Source organism: Thunnus albacares, chromosome 2, assembly GCF_914725855.1.
Source record: "Thunnus albacares chromosome 2, fThuAlb1.1, whole genome shotgun sequence".
Taxonomy (NCBI): domain Eukaryota; kingdom Metazoa; phylum Chordata; class Actinopteri; order Scombriformes; family Scombridae; genus Thunnus; species Thunnus albacares.
In genome coordinates, this window is record NC_058107.1 from 29702767 (window position 1) to 29725838 (window position 23072).

The 23072-nt window shown below is 38.5% G+C and overlaps 1 protein-coding gene across 1 annotated transcript in view; it reads left to right on the plus strand.

The window, feature by feature from the left end:
* The first annotated feature begins 2911 nt into the window (after window positions 1-2911).
* jak2b (Janus kinase 2b) overlaps window positions 2912-23072 on the plus strand; it is a 28211-nt gene continuing 8050 nt past the window's right edge. Inside the window, exons 1-14 of the mRNA XM_044329514.1 lie at window positions 2912-3427; window positions 6608-6844; window positions 7486-7609; window positions 7699-7816; window positions 11279-11424; window positions 12977-13268; window positions 14391-14510; window positions 14736-14893; window positions 15546-15657; window positions 19399-19585; window positions 20568-20692; window positions 20846-20980; window positions 21625-21712; window positions 22934-23061. Of these exons, the coding sequence (XP_044185449.1) occupies window positions 6622-6844; window positions 7486-7609; window positions 7699-7816; window positions 11279-11424; window positions 12977-13268; window positions 14391-14510; window positions 14736-14893; window positions 15546-15657; window positions 19399-19585; window positions 20568-20692; window positions 20846-20980; window positions 21625-21712; window positions 22934-23061 (1956 nt within the window). The 5' untranslated portion in view covers window positions 2912-3427; window positions 6608-6621. The remainder of the gene's footprint in view (window positions 3428-6607; window positions 6845-7485; window positions 7610-7698; window positions 7817-11278; window positions 11425-12976; window positions 13269-14390; window positions 14511-14735; window positions 14894-15545; window positions 15658-19398; window positions 19586-20567; window positions 20693-20845; window positions 20981-21624; window positions 21713-22933; window positions 23062-23072) is intronic.

The following is a 23072-nucleotide window of genomic DNA, read 5'->3' on the forward strand; positions in this document are numbered from 1 at the left end:
TTGTGACCTCCCTTTACAAAGAAATGTCTACTTGTGACCACTTGTTAACTGTTGCCTACAGGTATTAGTTGTGCCTGGTTCAACCAAAGATTTAATTGTCCCTTGTATATTTTGAATAAGCTTTAGACTCCAAAAATGTAAAATTATCTAGTAATTTACCTCAGATGTATCTTCCGGTATTCCAACAAAAAAAAAAATCCCCTGTGACCGAGAAAGCTTCTTCTTTACAGAGACATCTTTACAACCTTTGGCAGGACTCCTCCAACAGCAAACAGGGTAAATTAAAACTCTTTGTGTGATGAATTTTTAGTCCATAAAGGTTTTATATTTGTAAAACTTTCCTAGAGCCTAGAAAACCTATTTTTACATGAGGGAAATTCAAGTTTGTTTGTCTCTCGACCCCAAATGAATTCACACATATTCACACATATTGAACAAAATGTTGTCTCTACAGGGTCCAGTGCAAGTCAATATACATACATACATGCATACATACATACGCAAAAAGTACAAGACACAACAAATATATATATAGAGAGAAACAAATACAGAACACTACATCCCTTAGTAGTATAATTGTAAAACATTGTGAATAAAAAAAACTTGTAACTGTATTATAAATATATATAGTGTCAAGTGCAGGGTGTGTGTGTGTAGGCATGTGTATATTAGCCAAGGTGTGTAAGAGACAGGGTATTGATCAGTCTCACAGCTTGTGGATACAAATCAGAAACGCTAATGAGAGAATTTGCTAAGGAGAAACACTAATGCACATTTGCGGGAGAAATCCTGGGAGGTTTTTGGTTAATGCCTTCAGTGAGCATTAAAGGAAATAGGCGCCTTTTTGGGTTTTATCCAGGGCTTATAAAACATCCATGGCGGCAACAGTTTAGGGAAGGCCATTTCTCGTTTCAACAGAACAATGACCCCATGTACAAAGTGAAGTCCTTAAAGTAATGGTTTGCAGTTTGGTATGGAAGAACTTGACTGGCCTGCACAAAGGCCTGACCTCAACCCCGTCCATCACCTTTAGGATGAACTGCAAACCAGGCCTTATCACCTAACATCAGTGTTGGACATCACTAATGATCCTGTGGCTGAATGGAAGCAAATCCCTGCAGCCAGGTCACAAAATCATGTGGAAAACAATCCCATAACATCACAGCATATTACTGTAAGTTTTCTGTTTGTTTTGCTAAGGCTCATAGCTACGTGAAGTTTACAGATTATAAGGTAAGGATCCTTGACACCCGTCTTATACTTAGGCAAACTGCAAAGGGTTCAGAAAATGTTTGGTGTCCTTGATGATTCTGCCTCTGATTACGCCTTCCAGGCTTTTTATGGGGAAAGTAGTGTGAGCAGCAGAATTATTCTGGGGCAGTGATGTCTGGAAAAGCACCGAGAAGATGTAGCATAGTCTCATCATATGCCTTTCTAAGAAGCCTTGTCCGTCTGAAAAAAAAGCTGAATTTACACCAATTTGCTCAAGTTGGAGTTGGCCTCAACATCAGTCTAAACCACAAGTAACAAGATGAGATAGTTTTAGTTTCCTGCAACCTAATGGTACCAGTTTATGGTCTGTTTTTCTGAAATGATTAGTTGTCATCACTGTAAAGTGGGAAATCAGGCAGGTGTTGTATATTGTTAACCAGTGTATGTGCAGTATATGAGAATAATAGATATAGAGGACCATTGTTAAGTATAAACACAGCAATTTACAGCTTGAAAACCTTTCATCAAGGTAAATCCATTCCCATCTGACAAATGCTCAACCAAAATTTATCATCAGCTTTTCAATACTAGCATTTGTTCAAAGCCTATTGCACTGGATTGCATCTGATATTGAAAGTGTAGATTAACTTTTGTCCCTTGTGTAACTGCGTTGTAGTTTACACCACAAGTGGTTAGTTGTAGTTTCGGTGGGTGGGCGGATGTTGGTTAGTTCACTATTTTGTTCACTGACATGTAAAGGGACTGATTGATACAAAAATGCTGCCTTCATGGGTTCCTGTTAAGCTCCAAATTCACAGACTTGAAGTTGTATAATCAGTTATGTGGCATACATATTATCAAACTGTACAGTGACAGGTAATAGTAAACTTCATAGATCTAAATTGAACAAGGCACTAAAAATCTTAGCCTATCTTGCAGTATTCACCTCTGTCTAGTGTAATTTACAATATTATTATAATAGACTTATTAATTTGTTATATTGTGTAATTTTACATGCACATGCCAACATACTGGGTGCACTGTGGAATGGTAGCTATATAAATGAGCATTTTGTTATCACAATATTTAACCAAACCAATTTCAATTACATCTTGGCTTTCTATGGTAAGCCTGGCTATCAACTATTCAAGTGTTGTAGTCCAGTGGTTCCCAACTTAGGGGTTGGGACCCCCTTTATGGGTCACAAAACAAATCTAAGGGGTCCCTAGATGATTAAGAGGATAGGATGACTTAAAAAACATTTCTACATTTTTCAGATTTTCCTCTAATCATTTGCCCTTTTCCTTTGAATTACTAGATAACTTTGCCTCAAATGAAATAAGGAAAAAAATCACTCTTTGGTTGAACTGGTCACAGTTGATAAACAAATGGTTGCAAGCAAACATTACTTTTTTTAAGGGGTCACAAGCCAGAAAGGTTAGGAACCGATGTTGTAGTCATCCATACAACAATAATGGTATGTACTGAATATAAAGGCTCTACCATGAAATGATCGGTTACAAACAGAAATGCACCAGTTCAGGCATGCTCAGGTCAAAAGCAGATTTTATTGGTTATTTCTTTAGATATATTTTATTCGTTTATTATCATTTAGATATTTTGTTATTTTCCTTTGGTTTTTGTGGTCCGTGATTGTGACATTTCCGACAGCACCTGAACGCAGTATTAGTATGGTGGGAGAGGCTGGTTTGTTGACTGACTTGAGGCTCCGGCTGCGCTGCTGTTAGCAACCTTGTTAGAGTTGAAGCTGTACAGTGGACAAGTTATCAATAATGTGACTCATGTCGGGCAGTCGTGGGCACAGTTTTCGGCACAACAAGATGATTGCCTGCAGATGATTTCCCTGTTAATCGGAGCTAACCGGGCACGACGTGGTTGTAGCTAGCATTAGCATTAAGTTACAAGATTGACAAGATAGACGGCTGAAGTTCCTCTGGAGTGAGATGGGAAACGTTAGGCTGACCAGGGGTAGCTTATGTAGCAGGTTAGCCAGCTGAGTGCGACATGGAAAAAAGAATAAGTCCAGGTGAACCATAAATAAATAGTAAATTATCAGGGAATCTGTTTTAAGTGCTGATATTGAAGAACCATAAGCAGCCGTTTGTCGCTGTCAAACCCGCTCGTCCTGGCTGCAGCGCTGGCCTAGGAAGCTAGCAGCGAGCTAGCTGGACGCACGACTGGCTCATCAACCAAAGTAAGTGTTAGCACCCATTAATAATTCGTTGACAGCTTTATTCTGTTTATTTTTTTGTACAAACGCAAGCCTCTAACGTTAGTTGGTTGAGTCTTGGTTCGCACTGTTGTTTATGTGGTAGTCAACGTTAACTCGTACGGGTGGGTGTGTGAGTTTAACGGTAGCACGTAAGATCACGGCCTTGATGAGTTTGTTCTGTAGCCAAGTTTCTGATATTTAACTGAATATGTCCAGTCTAACCATACATTTATGGAAAACCCCTGCAACCCTTTTAAAACAGGCTTAAAAACCTTTTTATCCAGGAAGAATTTATTCAATTATCTAAAGTCTTGTTATTTTCTTCATGTTATGTTTTCAACGCTGTGGCACTTAGGGATTCACTGCGAATTAATAAATTAAAGCATTATTATTATGATTATTATTATTATTATGTAGCTCTGAACTTGCCATAACAACATGATAATAGACAGCTTCCAGAAAATATATTTAATTTTGGCATTCTTACATTCAGTCTTGCTTTCTACTTGCAGATAGATTTGTTCAAATTGTCAAAATAAAACACTGAGAATGAGAAGATTTTAAATAACAGTTTTGTACATATTTTATGCAACTGAAAGTCGGAAATATTGGAATTTTGAAGCTCCATGCTCGTGTGAAATCGTTATTGTACAGCCTCTAAAATGGCATGAGAAATATTGTCAGGAATCCTCACGTCAGTGTTTTGCAGAAGTTACCAAAATGTACAAAATTCCTTTGTTATTTGCACCATATCCTCTTTCTCACTTCCTACTGGAAAGGTTGTTTAATTAAACTGCATGCTGAATGGTAAAGTGTTTCTCTGCTTACTAGCCAGTGGTGGAAAGTAACTAAGTACATTTACTCAAGTACTGTACTTAAGTACAATTTTGAGGTACATGTATCTCACTTAAGTATTTCCATTTAATGCTACATTATACTTCCACTCCACTACATTTCAGAGGGAAATATTGTACTTTCTACAAATAGTGATTTTTCCCTCTAAACTTCTCACATGATTTGATTTTAATAAATGTTCAAATGATCCAATATTTCAACGAACAGTAAAAGATTAGAGAAAAAGTCTAAAAACTGAAAACAGATTTGTGTATCAGAACTTTGTTTTTCTTCTTCCCTCTCCCATTAATCATCTCACGACCCCTCAGATTTAAGTGGTGACCCTTTGGAGGGGCCTGACCCCTAGGTTGGGAACCACTGGACTAAACTAGCTAACTGTATATAAAGTAGTTGAAACTAGCTCCACCTCCAGCAGCTGCAACAGTAACATGCTGCTCTAACACTGATGCTTCAGCATTAATAATATAATGATGTCATATATAATAACATATCAGTCAGAGGGACCAAACCAATACTTTTACTGTAATACTTTAACTACATTTTGCTGAGAATACTTATGTACTTTTACTTAAGTAGGATTTTTCATGCAGGATTTTTACATGTTATGGAATATTTTTACATTGCTGTATTGGTGCTTTTACTGAAGTAAAAGATCAGAGTACTTTTTCCACCACTGTCACTGATCAATAAACATACTAGTGCTGAAACTATAAGTTGATAAATGGAGTAGTTGATTGACAGAAAAAATGACAGCTTTCCCTGTTTTCAGTTCCTCAAATGTGAGGATTAGCTGCCATCATTTCGGACTGTTGAAATTCCCTTGAGCTCTACGAGATTGTGATGACATTTTTAACATTTTTTAATGGACTACATGATTAATGGATTAGTTAAAAACATATTCAACAGTGAAAACAATCATATTCTCCTCTGAAGTTTTTTATGTTTAGATATTTTACAGCTTTGAATCAACAGAAAAGATTTATTAATGTCAAAATGAAAACAAATCTACAAATTCATCTAAATTAAGTGTAAATCTGAAACATAGTATAACTAATGGTTTAAATATTTATTACCCCCACTCATCAGCATGTAGCGGTGATATCTTTTGCAGCAGCTTTGCACATCTGGACGGTGCAGATTTTCTTCCTCTGATTTGTTTTTGAATCCCGGCACGAGAAACACTAGAGTTCTCGGTTTGTTTACTTTTTACTTTTAGTAGCTTTTTTTGCCTCTCAGCCATGAAGCTGCGTCTGGTGAAGGATCCAGACGTCAGTTTTTGTATGCGCACATCTGCCTTTACTCCTTTAGAGCTGCTAAAGGCCTGTTGATAAGCTCATTCACTAGTGCCTTTCTTGCACTCGATTTTTGAGGACGGCCTGCTCATTGCCATATTTTAAATTTTTTTATGATTAGCCTTAGCATGTACTTTGGTAATGTTTGTAGTTTTCAGTAACCTTCTTACAGATTTGTTAGAAATATTCACTTTTCTCTATAAGGTAATACATTTTTTCATTAGATCACTCCAAAAAAAAGTCCTATTTATGTCCACAGTTTTCAGTTTGTAAAAGATTAAGAGGGGAAGTAAATATTTTATCAACTTTCCAAACATGATTCATGAACTTTTTGGGTCTCTTCTTCATTACAGTAAACCTTTTAATCAACCAAACAGAACTCATTTAAATCATTTCAATCTTGTAAACTGTTTAAATACTTCAAAACATCAGAAACGTCAGAAAGTTCTGGTATTCATTGCAAATCAAGTTTGAGTTTGAAGTGTTGGTGCTCGGTAGACTGTTACAAATGAGGAACAAAAACAAGGACAGGATCTCAGCAATTAGGTATCTGATGTATATCTGCTTATGATCATCTCTCAGTTTGATATAGTTCTGTATTTGGGACGGAGAGAGAATGAGGGGATTTAATTATTCTGCTGAGTGTGTGTGTTGTATGTAGATTTTTGTCTATTTAAATGTAAATAATTAATGGAAAGTGCTCTATTTGAAAGTTGATCCACACCAGCCTGTATTAGAGAATTACATGCACCAGAGCTAAAAAATGTCAAGGCTCCATTTACAGTGTAACTTGCCTGAATGTTTTTGATAACTCTAAGCCCTATTTTTGAATTTGATTTACAGATTTTATAACCTTTTTTCCACAGACAATGGTTCCTCTGTGCTGCAGCTAACAGTTTATGCAACAGTCGAGATCATGTAGCCTAGCTGATCATCATATTAAATTCATCACACTTTACTAACAAAAGAAATCGTCATTCTTTCCGCTGACATTTTTGCATTTCACTGATTGAAGGTTGCACACTGTTGATGGCCTCCCTGCCAGCCATGGACACAGTGACTGACTCATGCCCCGCGGTGCACCAAAATGGGACCGCCCATCGGGAATCTCCAGACACAAGACCGGTCGCTGCTGTTCTTAGGCTTCATTTCTATCACGGCAGCCAGGGAGTGGCCGACTGCAGTTTTCTCAGCTACCCACCTGGGGACTATGTGGCTGAGGAGCTGTGTATAGATGCAGCCAAGGCGTGCAGTGAGTATTCGAGCTTTGTAAGCCTGCGTGAAGCACCCCCATTCATGTGCTTTGCTCATGAATCAACTCAGGACATAGGTCCTAAGATAAGGTTATCAAGAGCCCACAGTGAAACCTATCAGAGATCAGCAGAAAAATTGTTAGTTTGTTCAATCATCTCCATGCTTTGTTTACACTCTGTCTGGTCTGACTTTCTTTACTTTGCAAAACTTTGGTAACTTTGCTTTGGTTCATGATTTTTTTTTTTTTTGCCAGAGTTACGATTTAAGAGTCAATAAAAGTATGAGTCTACTAATACACTGAGCTGGCCCATGGAGAGGGGAAGGCCCAGGCTCACCTGCATGTTGTTAAAATAGCATGTTATGTGTTTGATGATAAGCCAAACACAACTGACATTTTAGACAATCTTTATTGACCTGATGTTCACCTGTGTTGACACTAGAAACAGATAGTTTTCTAATATGTGCCCTGACGTATAATCTATCATGTGCTCCTGAGAGCTGCCTTTAAATGAACACAGTTTCTACAGGAATACTGCAATTTGTTCGTGTGTTTAATTTATACAGAGCAACTTAACTTTGAAGAACATAATGTGGTTATAATGTTACATAACGTGGTTTCTCATTCTTTGTCTGCTGTAGGTATCTCACCTCTGTACTGCAGCCTTTTTGGTCTCTTCAGAGAACAAGACCACTTGTGGTTCTCACCCAACCACATCTTTCAGCTTGATGAGTCAGCATCAGAAGACGTGTTTTTCAGAATAAGGTAGCGTACAGTATCTTTGCTCCTGCGTTATATCTCGTGTATTTTTCACAGACTTTCACTGCATTTTGGTTCTTTGCTGTTTACTGCAGGTATTATTTCCCTGGCTGGTACAGTGGTGGAGCATCCCGGGCTTATCGATACGGAGTCGCCAAAGGATCAGAAAGTCCTGTTCTTGATGATTTTGTAATGTCATACCTCTTCTTTCAGGTAAGTGTCTCTTCATACAACCACCCTCTTTATTAAATATAGTGGTTAGAAATGAATGCTTTATATGGAGGTCAGTTAAGAGAAATATTCAACAGCATGTTGTTAGGTCACACTTCATATTTCAGATTTATTGAAAGCATTTTAATATAGAGAGGTAACAAACCATTAAACTGGTACTTTTTATTTGCTTTTTTGCTTGTGTGTTTGGTTGAGCTGCAAAAATTAGTCGATTAATCAATTAGTTGATTAATTAATTAATCAGCAACTATTTCAATTGTTGAGTTATCGTTTCAGTAACTGCAAAAATGCCAAAAATTAGCTGGTTTCTGTTTCTAAAATGCGATGATTAAACGCTTTTTTTGGTCATACATGATAGTAAACTGGTTATTTGGGGGTTTTGAACTGTTGGTTGAACTGTTGGTTGAACTGATGAAGATGTCACCTTTGACTCAGGGAAATTAAAACAAGCATTTTTTTACTATTCTGTGATATTATTATCAAGATTAATCAATGAATGCCCTAATGTGGTGTTGGGTGTCTACGGTGAAGAGATTCTCAGCCCGTTCTCAGTCTGTGGTCCATGCCGTAAACAAAGAGGGCTGCTCATTTGAGCAAATGGCGCTACCAACTGTGCTGTGTGACTGCAGCTATATCTCTCATGCAAGAGTGAACTCTGTGAGCAGTTTAGGAACTAACAGCCTGCACAAATCAGCACCTGAATTAAATTCCCGAAATTAAACCAGACAGAATTGTACACACACAGTTTTTCTGTGCTTGACAGATCATACCAGGGTCAGTGCAGTGAGCCATTGTCCAAAAATGTCATTGTTTGCTGTAAGGTCCCTGTCCTTGTCCGAAACAATTAAGTCAACCAGCACATGCACAGTGTTTGCACAAATGATAAGGATCTTAAAAGAGGCCCTGCACTGTTATCTTGTCTTGAAGCTTTGTCATGTAGAGGGGCCCTCTGTCCAAAAGTAGTGTTAAGGTTCTTGTCATTTTCAGCACCATATTGTTCAAAAATATGAGCTGTTCAACATGTTACATTGACTGCGCTGAATATTAGTGGCAACAAAGAGCCACAGGAAGGATAAGTAAGGACCAACTGTACATTTTTGCCCCAGTGTTACCAAGCAGGTTAATTTGTCTACAGATGCCACAGTACCACTACTTCAGTACTGCCTGACACAACTGCAGAGCTTCTCCATCGCGGCCAGGAGACCAAACTTAGGTCTTATATTGAAATATGTGTGGTTTTGTGTGTTCGAATGGAGTACCCAAACAGTAAGTACATTTATTGGCTGCTTGAGTATTTGTCTTTGTGTTTTGGGAAATAGAAAGCAGAGTTGTAATAACAGTTTTTTTTCTTTTCCTTCCACACATCATTAAAAATAAAATATCTGTTTGAGAAAAGTTGAATTTTACAGATGGGTTTTCAGTCTCGCATGCTGATGTGTATATAAACCAAATTGCAATAGAAAGGAAGAGTACGGTATAGGTAAGTCCATAGTTAACCGAGCCAGTAATATGACTAGAGGTGAACTCCGGGTGAACTAAAGGATTATGTGGAATTATGCCTGGGGAAATCTGCCCTGGTGGCTCGGGAAAAGCCTAAAAGGGAGAGGGGAAACACCACCACGGGGGTCATTTGAGTGGTGTAACGCACTGTGTGTTTGCAGCCATTGAACCATTACACATGCTCACTTTCACTGTGGACAGATGTTGTGTTGTTGCTTTGTGAAGGATACTGTAAATTCCTCGCGGTTTAATCTAGAGCCGAGCTTCTGCGTCAGTGATAAAGAGAGGCTATTATGACTCGCAAAGGGAAGTGTGTCTCAGCATTCACCAGTTTGACGTTAATACTGTACAAACAACAAAATAAATCTTAAGTCCTGTTTTTAAAGGACAAAGATAGATGATAGGATTTGTAGTAATTAGATTAAATTCCTTTTTTTGTTTAGTAGTGGGCGGGTTTTACACACAAGTGAATCATAATATCAGCTAAAATAATAAAGGTCTTTTCCTTAAGTTTTTTTGGTGGATATAGGTAAATAATACAATGTTCCCATCTCTCAATGGTTGTCATCTAAGGTTTTCACAACTGTAGTCGGTTTGCCTTGATTTGGACCAAAACAAAACAAAAAAATTAATTAATTAATAAAAACACCCACCATCACTTTGTAGTTAGAGTCTGTTTAGAGTTCACACTGACTTATTACAATCAAAACAAGAGTTACCGAAGTTCAGGTGTCATGAGCTGTCATTCTGCTACATACAGGGGAATATCAAAACAGAGTTTGTTCCAGTGATTGACAGCAGGTCATCCTGTACCCAACTGTTCTCCAAGCCGTTATTTATCTACCCTTGTGGCCATGATGATGATGATGAAGAAGTAGCGGGATGTGAGCCATAAAGTCATAAATAAACAGCGGGCAAATAATAAGAAGAAGAATCAGAGATAACACAGAGGGTTTGAAAGGGAACAGGATGATCAGTAGATTATACATTTATATAGTATTTCATTTTATCAAGTGTCACCTCATCACCTGTTATGGATTCACGACAAAGACAACCCACACCATAGTTTGCATGGAAGCAAGACTGAAATGCTTTTTAAACACGGAGTATGCAACATTGCTGTCTTCATCTAGCTATTAAAGTGACGGCTTTTTGCGGTTCAGCCATAAATATCTTGTACTCTGTCTTCTCACAGGCTGCTCAGTGATGAATTGTAAAACTTTATTTAATTAATAAACCCACATTAGTGCAAGGGACGCTCCCCCCATGCTGCTTATGTTCAAAATTCTGACAGTGGACATTTATAGAAAGATTTCTGTTTGCTTTATGTAAACTCTGTGCTTTCACAAGCTTTATAAAGTGTAGGACTGCAACTAATGATTATTTTCACTATCGACTAAGCTGCTGATTGTTTTCTTGATTGATCCTTTAGTCATTAAAACATCAGAAAACAGTGAAAAATGTCCAAAACCCAAAAATATTCAATTTGCTCTCATGTAAGACCTAAAAAAGCAGCAAGTTCTCAAATTTGAGAACTTAAAACTGTCAAATGTTTGGTGTTTTTGTTTGGGGGGAAAAAAACTTAAAGGTTCATCAATTATCAAAATGGTTGCAGATTAATTTCCTTTCGATCAACTAATCGTTGCAGCTCTAATGAAATGTTACCAGGTTCAGACTCAAAGACTGCCATTGTGACTTAAACATAAACGTGACTCAGGTGCTTATTCAGACATGAGACCAACATGTAAAACTGCATATTGCACATAAAGACGTGGGTGTCTGAAAGAGTCCTGAGAAACACTTTTTCATGAGTCTTGTTGCTGTTGTTTTGTCCCTTCCAGGGTCTGAATAACAATGTTCTTGCAAGTTCAAAGATGGACAATGATCAGATGGTTTAAGCTGCAGTAGTAACACCTGCTGTACTACTTTCTTCTTTTCGTGTAGTGGAGGAATGATTTTGTCAATGGTTCAGTAAAGATCCCTAACTCCCACGAGACGCAGGAAGAGTGCCTCGGTATGGCTGTCTTGGACATGACGAGAACAGCCAAGGAGAGACAGATGTCACCGCTGGACATCTACCACACTATAAGGTATCACCTAAATAACTAGTTATGTTTTAAGATATCCAGATGCTTTGAATCATATACAGTACAGTCTACAGTCTCCTCCTTGTCCCTGATAGTCCTCATGAACAAATCAAACAAAAGAAAAGGAAAGTCTACTCTACGAACGAGCCAAACTTCTTAAACACACCAGTGTGTAAATGTTTTCTTAGTAAAACAGCTGTAATAGAAATGAAATATCTGATCAAGTAATAAGTAAACAAGACTTAGATTGTGACAAAGCAAGCAATGCCAACTTTCAGGACAGTTTTTGATACTGTGTGCACTTTATCTCAATTCCAGTACTTTTTGACTTTTAACATCCTTTAATAAAAAAAAAGAACCACATACAGCTCCTATCCAAACCCGTAGAATAAAAAAATTACACCTCACAGACACCCCCTACGCCATCCACCAATCACGCCTCGAATACACACACACACCCCTCTCCCCCACACATGCATACACACACACAGCGGCAGCAGCCCTGTACCGCAGCATTCCTTCTAAGAGGACCAGCATACCTAATTATAAACAAAAATACAAAAACGTGACATCATTCATTCAGATACATATACAGAGACCCTTCTCCCCCGCAGTACAAGCAGCCCCGTCTATACACCAGACCCTCTGAAACCCAATAATATAATTTACCAGACTATAATAAGCTTATTCAGCTCTGAGGCGCACAGAGACCAGCCCCCTCAACATAACCGGGTCTACTGGCGCACAGTCCTTCACTTTATTCCTCCTTGTGAAACAAGTAGACTGTCCATACAGAAAATTCATCAGCACACTTTTTATTTTGTTTTTCACAGAACACAATGGTCCCAGAATGAACAGCCCCACAAAAAAAACCCCAATTTTTCCACAAGGCACATACAGCAGGGCAAGAACAAGTGACACGGTTACACTCAGTGAACACATGTACTACAGTCTCAGGTCAATTACAGAAAAGGACAGCCATTACTCATATTCTTATCTATTTAGGACAGAAAAAAATAATCGCCAGGGCCGCATGAAGCACCCTCCACTGCAGATCCCCTGATCTTTTTGTTACTCGTAAAGCACTCTCCACATAAACCTTGCCATAGTTGCCCTCTGTGTCCTGCCACTGATGCTCCCTGACATCCTGCAGAGCTCATATATTTCTGACCTTCGCTGCAGCTGTGTACAAGGCCCTCCCCTTCACATTCCAGTACTCTTTGAACCTGAAGAATATTGTGGTTTGAGACCCAGCCTTACTGAGTAGCCCAGTGTTAGTTGAAGCTTTAATTTATTTTTATCCGGCAAGCAAAAATGTACAAGTGCGCAACTTTGATGTTCAGACTCCTAATATGTACTGTACATCAATTTTATTATGTGTGTAAAACAGAATCGAAATGATATTGACATATTTCAAAGGAAAAAAATCCTTTCTTTAATAACAATACTTGTGACAGGTAGTTTTTTTTAAACATATGAAAGACACAGAATATATTTAGACAATAGGATTTATGCTGATACATAAAATAGTTTTTTTCCTCTTGCTTACCTCCAGCTATAAGTCCTTCTTGCCGAAGGACATGAGAGCTCAGATCCAGGATTGCAACTTCTTGACACGTAAGCGTATCCGCTTCCGTTTCAAGCGCTTCATCCAGCAGTTCAGTCAGTGCCGCACCACAGCTCGCGACCTCAAGCTCAAGTACCTCATTAGCATGGAGTCCCTGGAGAAGGCCTTCTACACAGAGACGTTCCAGGTCAAGGAACCGTCCAGCGGACAGCTCATCATCCTGGTGGCAGCAGACACTGGTATCCAGTGGTGTCGTGAAAAATTGAAGGATTCTGACCAGGTTGGTACCATTAGAGCTGTTATGCGTTATAGCTATATGAGCTATAAAAAAAGGAGTGCAACTCTTGAAATCTTTAGTTCCCAGGTGACTGACAGACAGACATTTGTCACCCTAAAATTATCCAAATCAAAATCACAAAAGCTTCAAAAGAAACTTCTGAATTTTTCAACCTGGACCCTATTTTCCTGTCATTTCGTGTGTAAGTGACTAATGGGGACAACAGTTTTTGAAACCAGTCCAGTATTGAGCAAGAGCGCTGCAGCAGCAAAATTGGCTGCAATGTAATACCACCCCGTCAATGTATGTCTGCTAAAAGTCCTTGTTTTTGTCACTGACAGGCTCAGATTGTTATTATAAGTGTCTGACAGAAATGGAAAGGACCCTACGGAGAAATAAAATGTTTTTCTCTACCTTTCGCTTGAATTGTGTCTAACCAAGTCTCACTCAAGGAGAAGTCTTGTTCTGATATCTAACGAGAGTTGAGTTGTTGTTCAGCCATGACTTTGAAAATCTTTTAGATAACATTGAGCTATGCTTTCTGTACTCCAGCACAAAAAAACTCCCCCTCAGCACTCCTCTCTGTCATGACTGATGACATATTTAGCTGATTTCAACTACAACTCAACTCTTGTGGGATTTCAGAAGGAGACCTCTCCTTGAGTGAGGTTTGGTTTCACGGCTGCAGCGCTCTCATTCAATACTGGACCAAATGCAAAAATTCTTGTCCCCATTAGTCACTTGGACACAAAAAGATAGGAAAATAGGGTCTAGGTTGAAAAATACAGAAGTTTCCCTTTTAAGAGCTAAGGAAAGGTAGAGACAACACATAGAAACACTGAATTTTTTTCCCTGAGTGTGTGCAGTGTGTCAAATGTGTGCTTGTGGAATTTGTTACACAATTCAACAGTATGTTTTGGGGGTTTTTTTGTGTTTGTTTGTTCCTTTTTTCGGATGACAGTTGAGTTCTGTGACTATGAGGCCTGAGATGTATCAGGCTATATCTGTCGCTACACAGGCGATACTTGTTTGTAACATAAATTCCTTGTTGGTTTTGATCTATTTGGGTGAATTATTGGTAATAAATATAAAAGTCTTATCCTTTTAATTATGCTGTTCGGCCAGGAGCTGCAGACCTTGTGTGACTTTCCTGATGTCACTGACATCAGCATCAAACAAGCCAGCAAGGAGGGCGCTGCAGAGACCCGGGTGGTCACTATCAGCAAGCAAGATGGCAAGAACCTGGTAATTTCACTTTTGAACCTCTGTCTTTAGTCAGTTATAACCAAGCAAAGAAACTACTTTTTTGATATATTGCAAAATTGACCTGTCACTTTCAGTTTCCAATTTATTTCCCAGAGTGGCTGTAAAAGCAGAAAAACATCACAGCTGTAAGAAAAGATTTATAAGCACTTGTCTATGTTTAAGTGCAGCTGATGTATTCTGTTGTGTTTTTTCTATATATTTCAGGAGCTGGAGTTTCCCAGCCTGTCTGAAGCTCTTTCCTTTGTATCCCTCATTGACGGCTACTATCGGCTGACTACAGACGCACATCACTACCTTTGTAAAGAAGTTGCGCCTCCTAGGCTTGTGGAGGCTATTGCCTCTCATTGCCATGGGCCTGTCTCGTGAGTGAAAATTTTTATTTGACCAAAAGCATCAGTAAGGGCTGTAACGTCTTCAGTGTTTTTCAGATCTTCACAGTGGAATGAATAAGAGCTAACATCATTTAATTAAATTAATTTGAATACAGCCCATGTAGCCTAGTCCTAAACTATGTTCTAGAAACTGCTTGGTTTCCTAATTTGTGGTTACTCCACCGCCTCATTTTACTGACAAGCTAACAAATGATTCCTTGAATTTGTGGCTGCGTCACTTAAGTTTCGCAACTTTCTAAAGCTGGCGAACAGTCACCCTCCCTTTGCAGACAGGCACAAAAACGAATGAAAGTTTGCACAGCTGCAAATTATTTTCTCTACATTTCTTACACTCCTAATTCTGTTGTTTTCCATGTTAACAGCTGAACTACACCAATCACCTCTGTGTTGGTAGCGATGAAAATTGCCACTATTTAATGTTCTACAGGAAGAATATGATACATCATTTATATATTTTCAAACTGCTGCCAAAATTCTCAAGCAGTTCTCAGGTCAGGTCAGGTGGATGGTGTTTACAACCTATCCAAGCAGGTAATTCTGCATTTCTCTTCTGAGATAGAGGCAATAATCAGCGGTAACTCTCAATATTCATTTGTTTTGTGCTGCATGTTTGTTGTTGCAGAATGGAGTTTGCAACCAACTGGCTTCAGAAGTGTGGAAACAAGCGTGGGTTGTACATTTTAAGATGTAGCCCAAAGGACTTCAACAAATATTTTCTGACTTTCCCTGTTGAGGTAGGTAACACTCACTCGTGGAAGTTATTTGAGTGTCAGGAGAAAAGAGGAGAGGAGGAGATGTAATATAGATGCAAAATGTTAAATGTAGCAACACAGGCAAAATGACAGGAGTATGTACTCATCTCTATTAGCTAAATACATTTTGTGTGTGGGACTGAAGACAAGCTGCAAGTGAGGAAAGTGCATCATGTAGGCAAGCTTTGTAGGAATTCCTGTCCCTTCAGCAACTCTGTCAAGTAGAACTGGGTATCATTGGAATTTAAGTCAAAGAACTTTATTCTTTCCAAGCGCTGCAGCCGAGCATACCCATTTCAACAAAACTCACTGGAAATATATCTGAAAAGATTTTTCTACACATTTTACACACATCAAACTTCTCTCATTCATCAGTGTTTGTTATCATCTATAGTGTTGTGACAAATAACCTTCAAGATTACAGATTATTATTCAAATCAGGAAATATCTGATCAAAAAATCAGTAAACAAGACTGTGGCCACACTCAAACTAACAAAAACACCTCATTTAAACACAGCACAGTGTTCTAGTGGGGTAATAGGGTACTATGAGCTCTTCAAGATATGATGGTGCCTGACCATTAAGGGCTTTGTAGGCAAGGAGAAGGATTTAAAACTCTATCCTGGATTTTACAGTGAGCCAGTGCAGGGAAGCTAATATGAGAGAAATATGATCTCTTTTACTAGTTTTTGCCAGTACATGTGCAGCTGCATTCTGGACCAGCTGGAGAGTCTTTAGAGACTTGCTAGGACAGCCTGATAATAAGAAAGTGCAATAATCCAGCCTAGAGGTAACAAATGCATGGACTAGTTTTTCTGCATCTTTTTGAGACAAGATGTGTCTGGTTTTTGCAATGTTACGTAGGTGGAAAAAAGCAGTTCTTGAAACTTGTTTTACTCTGGGAGCTGAAGGACATATCCTGATCAAAAATAACTCCCAGATTCCTTACGGTGGTGCTGGAGGCCAGGGCAATGCCATCTAGAGTAGCTATATAATTAGATAATGTGTTTCTAAGGTGTAGGGCCAAGCACAATAACTTCAGTTTTGTTTGAGTTAAGTAGCAGAAAATTGCAGGTCATCCAGGTTTTTATGTCTTCAAGGTACGCTTGGAGTTTAGTTAACTGATTGGATTCATAAATACTATTTGGTATCATCTGCATAAAAGTTAATGAAAGTTTATGGAGTGTTTCCTAATTTCACCTAAAGGAAGCATTGAGTATATGAGGTGAATAGTATTGGTCCAAGCACAGAGCCTTGTGGAACTCGTGTTTAACTTTTGTGTGCATGGAGGATTCATCGTTAACATGTACAAATTGAAATCGATCGGATAAACAGGACTTGAACCAGCTTAGTGTGGTTCCTTTAATGCCAATTAAATGTTCCAATATCTGTAATAGGATGATGGTCAATGGTGTCAAGTGCAGCACTAAGATCTAACAAGACAAGCACCGAGAGAAGTCCGTTGTCCGATGCAATTAGGAGGTAATTTGTAACTTTCACAAGTGCTGGCTGTGTGCTCTGGTTCACTCTAAATCCTGACTTAAAACCCTCAAATAAACTATTGTTATGTAGAAAGTCACACAACTGATTGGCGACAGCTTTCTCAAGGATCTCTGAGAGAAGCAATGGTTAGATATAGGTCTATAATTGGTTAAAACACCTGGATCAAGAATAGGCTTTTTAAGAAGAGGTTTAATTACAGCTACTTTAAAGGACTGTGGTACATAGCCTGTTACTAAAGACAGATTGATCATATCTGGGAAAGAAGTGCTAACTAAGGGTAAGACTTTAAGACCTAGTTGCGATGGGGTCTAAGAAACAGGTTGATGGTTTAGATGAAGAAATCGTTGAAGTTAGATTGGGAAGGTCGATTGGAGAAAAACAGTCTAAATATATATCAAGTTTTACAGCTATTTCTAAGGTTCCTGTGTTTAAGGATAAATCTATGCCAGTTGAGGGCAGCAGGTGATGAATTACTATGAATACCATGAATACGAGGTATACCATCAATGTAATACTACTGAGAGCTATAGTAATACATGGATCAATAGAGTTATGACTCTTTGTCAGCCCGGCAAAAATGCTGAAGAGGAAATTAGGGCTGTTTTTGTTCTCCTCTATTAATGATGAGTAATAAGCGACTATGGCATTACAGAGGGCCTTCCTATATGTTTTAAGACTATCTTGCCAGACTAAGCAAGATTCTTCCATTTTGGTAGAACGCCATATCCTTTCAAGTTTTCGCAATGTTTGCTTTAATTTGCTGGTTTGGGAGTTATACCATGGAGCTAACCTCTTTTAGTTTATCATCTTGTTCTTTTAGAGGGGCAATAGAGTCAAGTGTCATTCTCAGTGAGCCTGCAGCACTATCAACAAGATGATCAATTTGGTAGGGAAAAAGTTAGCATAAGAATCCTCTGTTGTATTGAGACATGGCATTAAATTTAGTGCTGATGGAATCACTTCCTTAAATTTAGCTACAGCACTATCAGATAGATGTCTAGTGAGGACATTTTTGCCTAATGGCGTGTAGTCCAGTCAAGTCCATTTTTTTTGTATAGCGCCAAATCACAACAGAAGTTATCTCAGGGCGCTATTCACATAGAGTAGGTCTAGACTGTACTTGTTATTTTACAGAGACCTGACATTTCCCCATGAGCAAGCACTTGGCAACAGTGGCAAGGAAAAACTCCTCTTTAGTCCAGTAATAGGAATTCAAAAGTTATTAAATAATGGTCTGATAAGAGGATCCCGTTAAATTAAACGTTGTGTATGCCAGAACAAGGTCGAGATTGTGGTTAAAACAGTGAGTTGGTTTAGTTACAGTCTGAGAGAAGCTAATTGAGTCCAATAATAAATACAGTGCTAAGGCTATCATCATCAATGTCTACATGAATATTAAAAACAGCTACAATAATTACTTTATCTGTACTAAGGACCAAATTTGATAAAAAGCGAGAATTCTGATCAAGTACAAGGCCAGGAGGACGGTACGCTATGACAAATAGAATTGGCTGTTAAGTTTTCCAGGTTGGGTATGAAAGACTAAGAACAACACTTTCGAATGAGTTATAATAAAGTTTTGGTTTAGGGTTGATTATTGGGTTTCCAGGGTGCGGAGCCATGCTTCTAATTCACTGAGCCTCGCCTCCAACACGGCAAATAAACTACATTTATTACATGTACTTTTATCACTAAAAGACGCAGAGGAACAGCTAAACGTAAGACGCACTGAGCAAGAGTCGCTAAAGTCGCTAAAAGAAGGAGATAGCTGTGAGTGTTTGAGCGGATCTAGTGTAAATTTAAATGTACGACAGGTAATTAGCCGCAGTAATGAAGAATATAGCTAAATTAACTGGGTTGAGAAGAAAAAACACTACCAGTAACACAGACACCAACACAGGCCATTTGAGTTTTGCATACCATGGTGTTGGTCCACGACTGAAGGACCTGCTTTGGATACAGTTAAGTCATGCCAGTTTGGTCGTACAGGTTGAGCAGCAACCTGTTCTATAAAAGGTTACTTGCTTTGTAAGTTAATGAATTTTTAAAAAGCTTCTTTTAATTCAAACCTCAAGTGTTTTCATTGTAGAATTATAAACCACCTAGACTAGATGTCACACTCCAAATCAGACTTAAGCTGTTGTATCAATGTCGATTCCATGACTGAAGCTTAAACTGTATCTGTTTCCACTGTCTGCCTTCCTCTGTGTGTCTGCTAGGTGTATGATGCTGTAGAATACAAGCACTGTCAAATAACAAGGTCTGCCAGCGGGGAGTTTAACCTCAGTGGAACCAAAAGAAACTTCAGCAGCCTGCAGGAACTACTCAGCTGCTACCAAAAGGAAACTGTGCGCTCTGACAGCATCATTTTCCAATTCAGCAAGTGCTGTCCACCTAAATCCAAAGGTAAAACTAACAAAATCTGGATTTATCCAGGGTATGGTTTTACGAGATTAGTTGACATTAATAAAAGCTATGTGTGTGCTAAAAATCCAACCATTATATACTGCAGGATTAATGATAATATAGTAGGTTACATGTTTTAAAAATAGAAAGGTTTGCCAGAGATGCCATGTTAAAATGCATACACAGAAGGGGCGGACAACTGTACTCCAAGAAGCGTATAGGAAAAGGAGTTGAGGAAGAGATTTTTACTATTTTATGTTTACTATGTGAATTGGTAGAGTGATGAATGAAACATGTTCAATATCCTAAGAGGGAAACATCCCTTTAATCCCTATTTATCCAGTCATTTGTAAGCACACAGGATACTAGTTTACACACTGGGCTTCTCTATCAAATGTGTGTATCAGAATCTCCAACACAGCAGTGAAGCTCGGCAGATCAGGCTGGTTTTTCGGGTCTCTAGCTGTATTGTTTTTCAGATACTGCTGAATACAAAGACAGCATTTGTACTCCTGCTAAGAAACTTTGTACTCAAATAAGGAATCAACTACCCTCTGCACAAGTTATCTAATGCACCCTGATTTGATGGTCGTTAGCTTCTTATTTACTGAATTTTAAAGTACACTCTGGCCAGTCACAAATAGAGACGGAGAGCATTCATTTTCTGAATTGGGATGCACAGAGAGCAGACTAACAACCAGGATGACTCAGAGGTGTCTCAGTCCTTGTGCTTTGGTAATTAAACCAGAGCTGATGAGAGCTGCAGTTTTTAATAACATGGTGGCTCCATTTCCCATGAAACCAGTAACAAAGAAATGCAGTTTCAAAATGTTATGTAATCCACGTCTGACTCACATAATTATTTCTCAAGTTTCCCTGTCAGTTGGTTTCTAACTTTGATCGCTTTCAATTTCGGGAAACTGTAATTTTCAGCTTGTTTAAGATATGTTTTTTATATGATTTTCTTTTTTCCCACCAACAGAAAAGTCCTGCCTCCTGGTATGCAGGAGCAACAAGGGCTCAGAAGTGCCTATATCACCTTCATTACATCGACGCAACATCAGCCAAATGGTGTTTCACAAGATCAAGAAAGAAGATCTGGAATTTGTACGTTTTGCATATTCGGGGCTGTCATGTGTTTGTATTTCCTCCTCCATCCGACAGCTCTTTACATTAATGCATATTAGATTCTGCATAATTATGTTGCAGCAAATGTATTGTCTTTAAAAATGAAACCTGCAATAATGATTTTCCTTTCAGATGGAGAGTCTAGGTCAAGGGACATTTACCAAGATCTTCAAAGGGGTCCGCAAAGAGCTGGGAGACTATGGTCTCGTACACCAAACCGAAGTTGTCATGAAAGTCCTGGACCAGGCCCACAGGAACTACTCTGAGGTGTATAGATTTAAAGCTGTGCAAAGACTTTAGTTCACAGGGACACAAAGTAGATATTGGTAAAAATATAAAAAAGTAAGCTATTGAAGGTTAAAGGTGCATTGTCTTCATCACGACACACAAGCTGGAAGAGCTCTTGCTGTGTTTTTTTATTATGAACAGTTTTACATGTTTACTTACAGTGCATGTATTGAGAAATAACTGACTGCTGGTAAATTCAGGCAGCTGCAATTTATTCTACTCTCTTCTTCTTTTTTTTTTTTTTGGTGGATCACACTATCTCAAATGATTAGTCTATTAATCGATAAACTGACAAAAAAAAATAACTGTCACAGACTTTGATAATTGATTAATCATTTTACTCATCTTTCAAGAAAAATGCCAAATATTCACTGGCTTCAGCTCTTAAATTCAGGGATATGCTGCTTTTCTTTTTCTCATGATAGTAAACTGTATATCTTTGGGTTTTGGACTGTTGATCAGATAAACTAAGGGATTTGAAGTCGCTTTGGGGTCTGGGAAATGATTTTCCGCTATTTTCTGACATTTTAGAGACAGAACAATGAATCAGGAAAATAATAGAGATCTTAATTGTCACTGACACATAAACATTGTGGTCTTCCGTCTCTTTTTCTGTCCCACAGTCTTTCTTTGAAGCAGCCAGCATGATGAGCCAATTGTCCAATAAGCACCTGATCCTTAACTATGGCGTATGTGTCTGCGGAGAAGAAAGTAAGTCAGACTTAAAGAGAGAGACACACACACACACACACACACTCGACGCATAAGCATATGTCCTCATTTGTCCTTACAGTGAGATGGATAGAAAAGGATCTGACACACACACACACACACTCAATGCACATGCAGTACATTCATTTGACAGGCATTATAAACTTATGTCATTATGTTCTAATGATGTCAAGAGCCTGCCATGCTTCACGATAATCTTAACCAGCCTCTATTACCCTGAGGCTCTCAGCCATAATTAAACCGTGGGCTGTGGTCGGCTATTCTTAGGAGGATTACAATACCCTGCCCCAGAAGCTCTTATACCTGCCCATCTCCCTCCTCACCTCACAAGACTTCTGTACTGCAGGCATCTGTCTAGGCTGCACATGTCTGTACTGCTCAGAGTTAGCATTTATGAATAGCATTCATGAATGACGGAAAAATCCACCCTGAAATGTCCCAAAACTTAAAAAAAAAAAAGAAAGAAAAGAAACTAGTGGCAAAGCAATTTTCATCATCTTTTCTTATTTGGAAGTTTACTGGACAAACATAGAAGAGATTTATCAGTTTAATTTTTGGAGATTCCAATGTACATTTTAGGATATTATTTAACCAGACTGCTGCAGCTGTCAGTGTTAGCTGTCAGATGAAATGAATGTGAAGCAAAGACAAGATATTGAAGAGAACATATTGTAAAGGGGGCCGCAGATGCTAGTCTTTGCCGTCAGTAGACAATTTTAAATGTGATCAAACAAGCGCACCACAACTTTTTTTCCCTCTTTATGCTTTTCCAAACTGAAAAAGTGGGGGAAAAATATGAAAAGGGCACAGAAAACACCTGTCTCTGGGTTTGCTGCCACAGATCAGTAACCTCATCAAACATACATGAGGTTTGTTGAGGGAAAGTGAACAAAACAAATGAATTGTTTTTCTGATAATTTTTGTGAAATATACACAATTCCTACTCTCTTCTTTTCCCAAGTGGCTCATAAGGGTAATAACATTATGTAGGATGACGTGAAATTGACATGTTTAAGACTTGGGTTGTGATTGCAAAATTCACAATAGTCTTTTTTTAACTTGCTGGGCAGAGTTACGGGAATAAGTCATTTGTATTTTGTATTTGTTACGTCCCTCCAGGTCACCTTCATTGTTTTGTATCTCTTTATTTTTATAATATATAATTGATCACAAAAACAAATGAAAAATGCTTTCTTTCAGACATCATGGTGCAGGAGTATGTGAAGTTCGGTTCGTTGGACACCTATTTGAAGAAGAACAAGAATTCAATAAACATCCTGTGGAAGCTGGAGGTGGCTAAGCAGCTGGCCTGGGCCATGAACTTTCTGGTACGAATCTG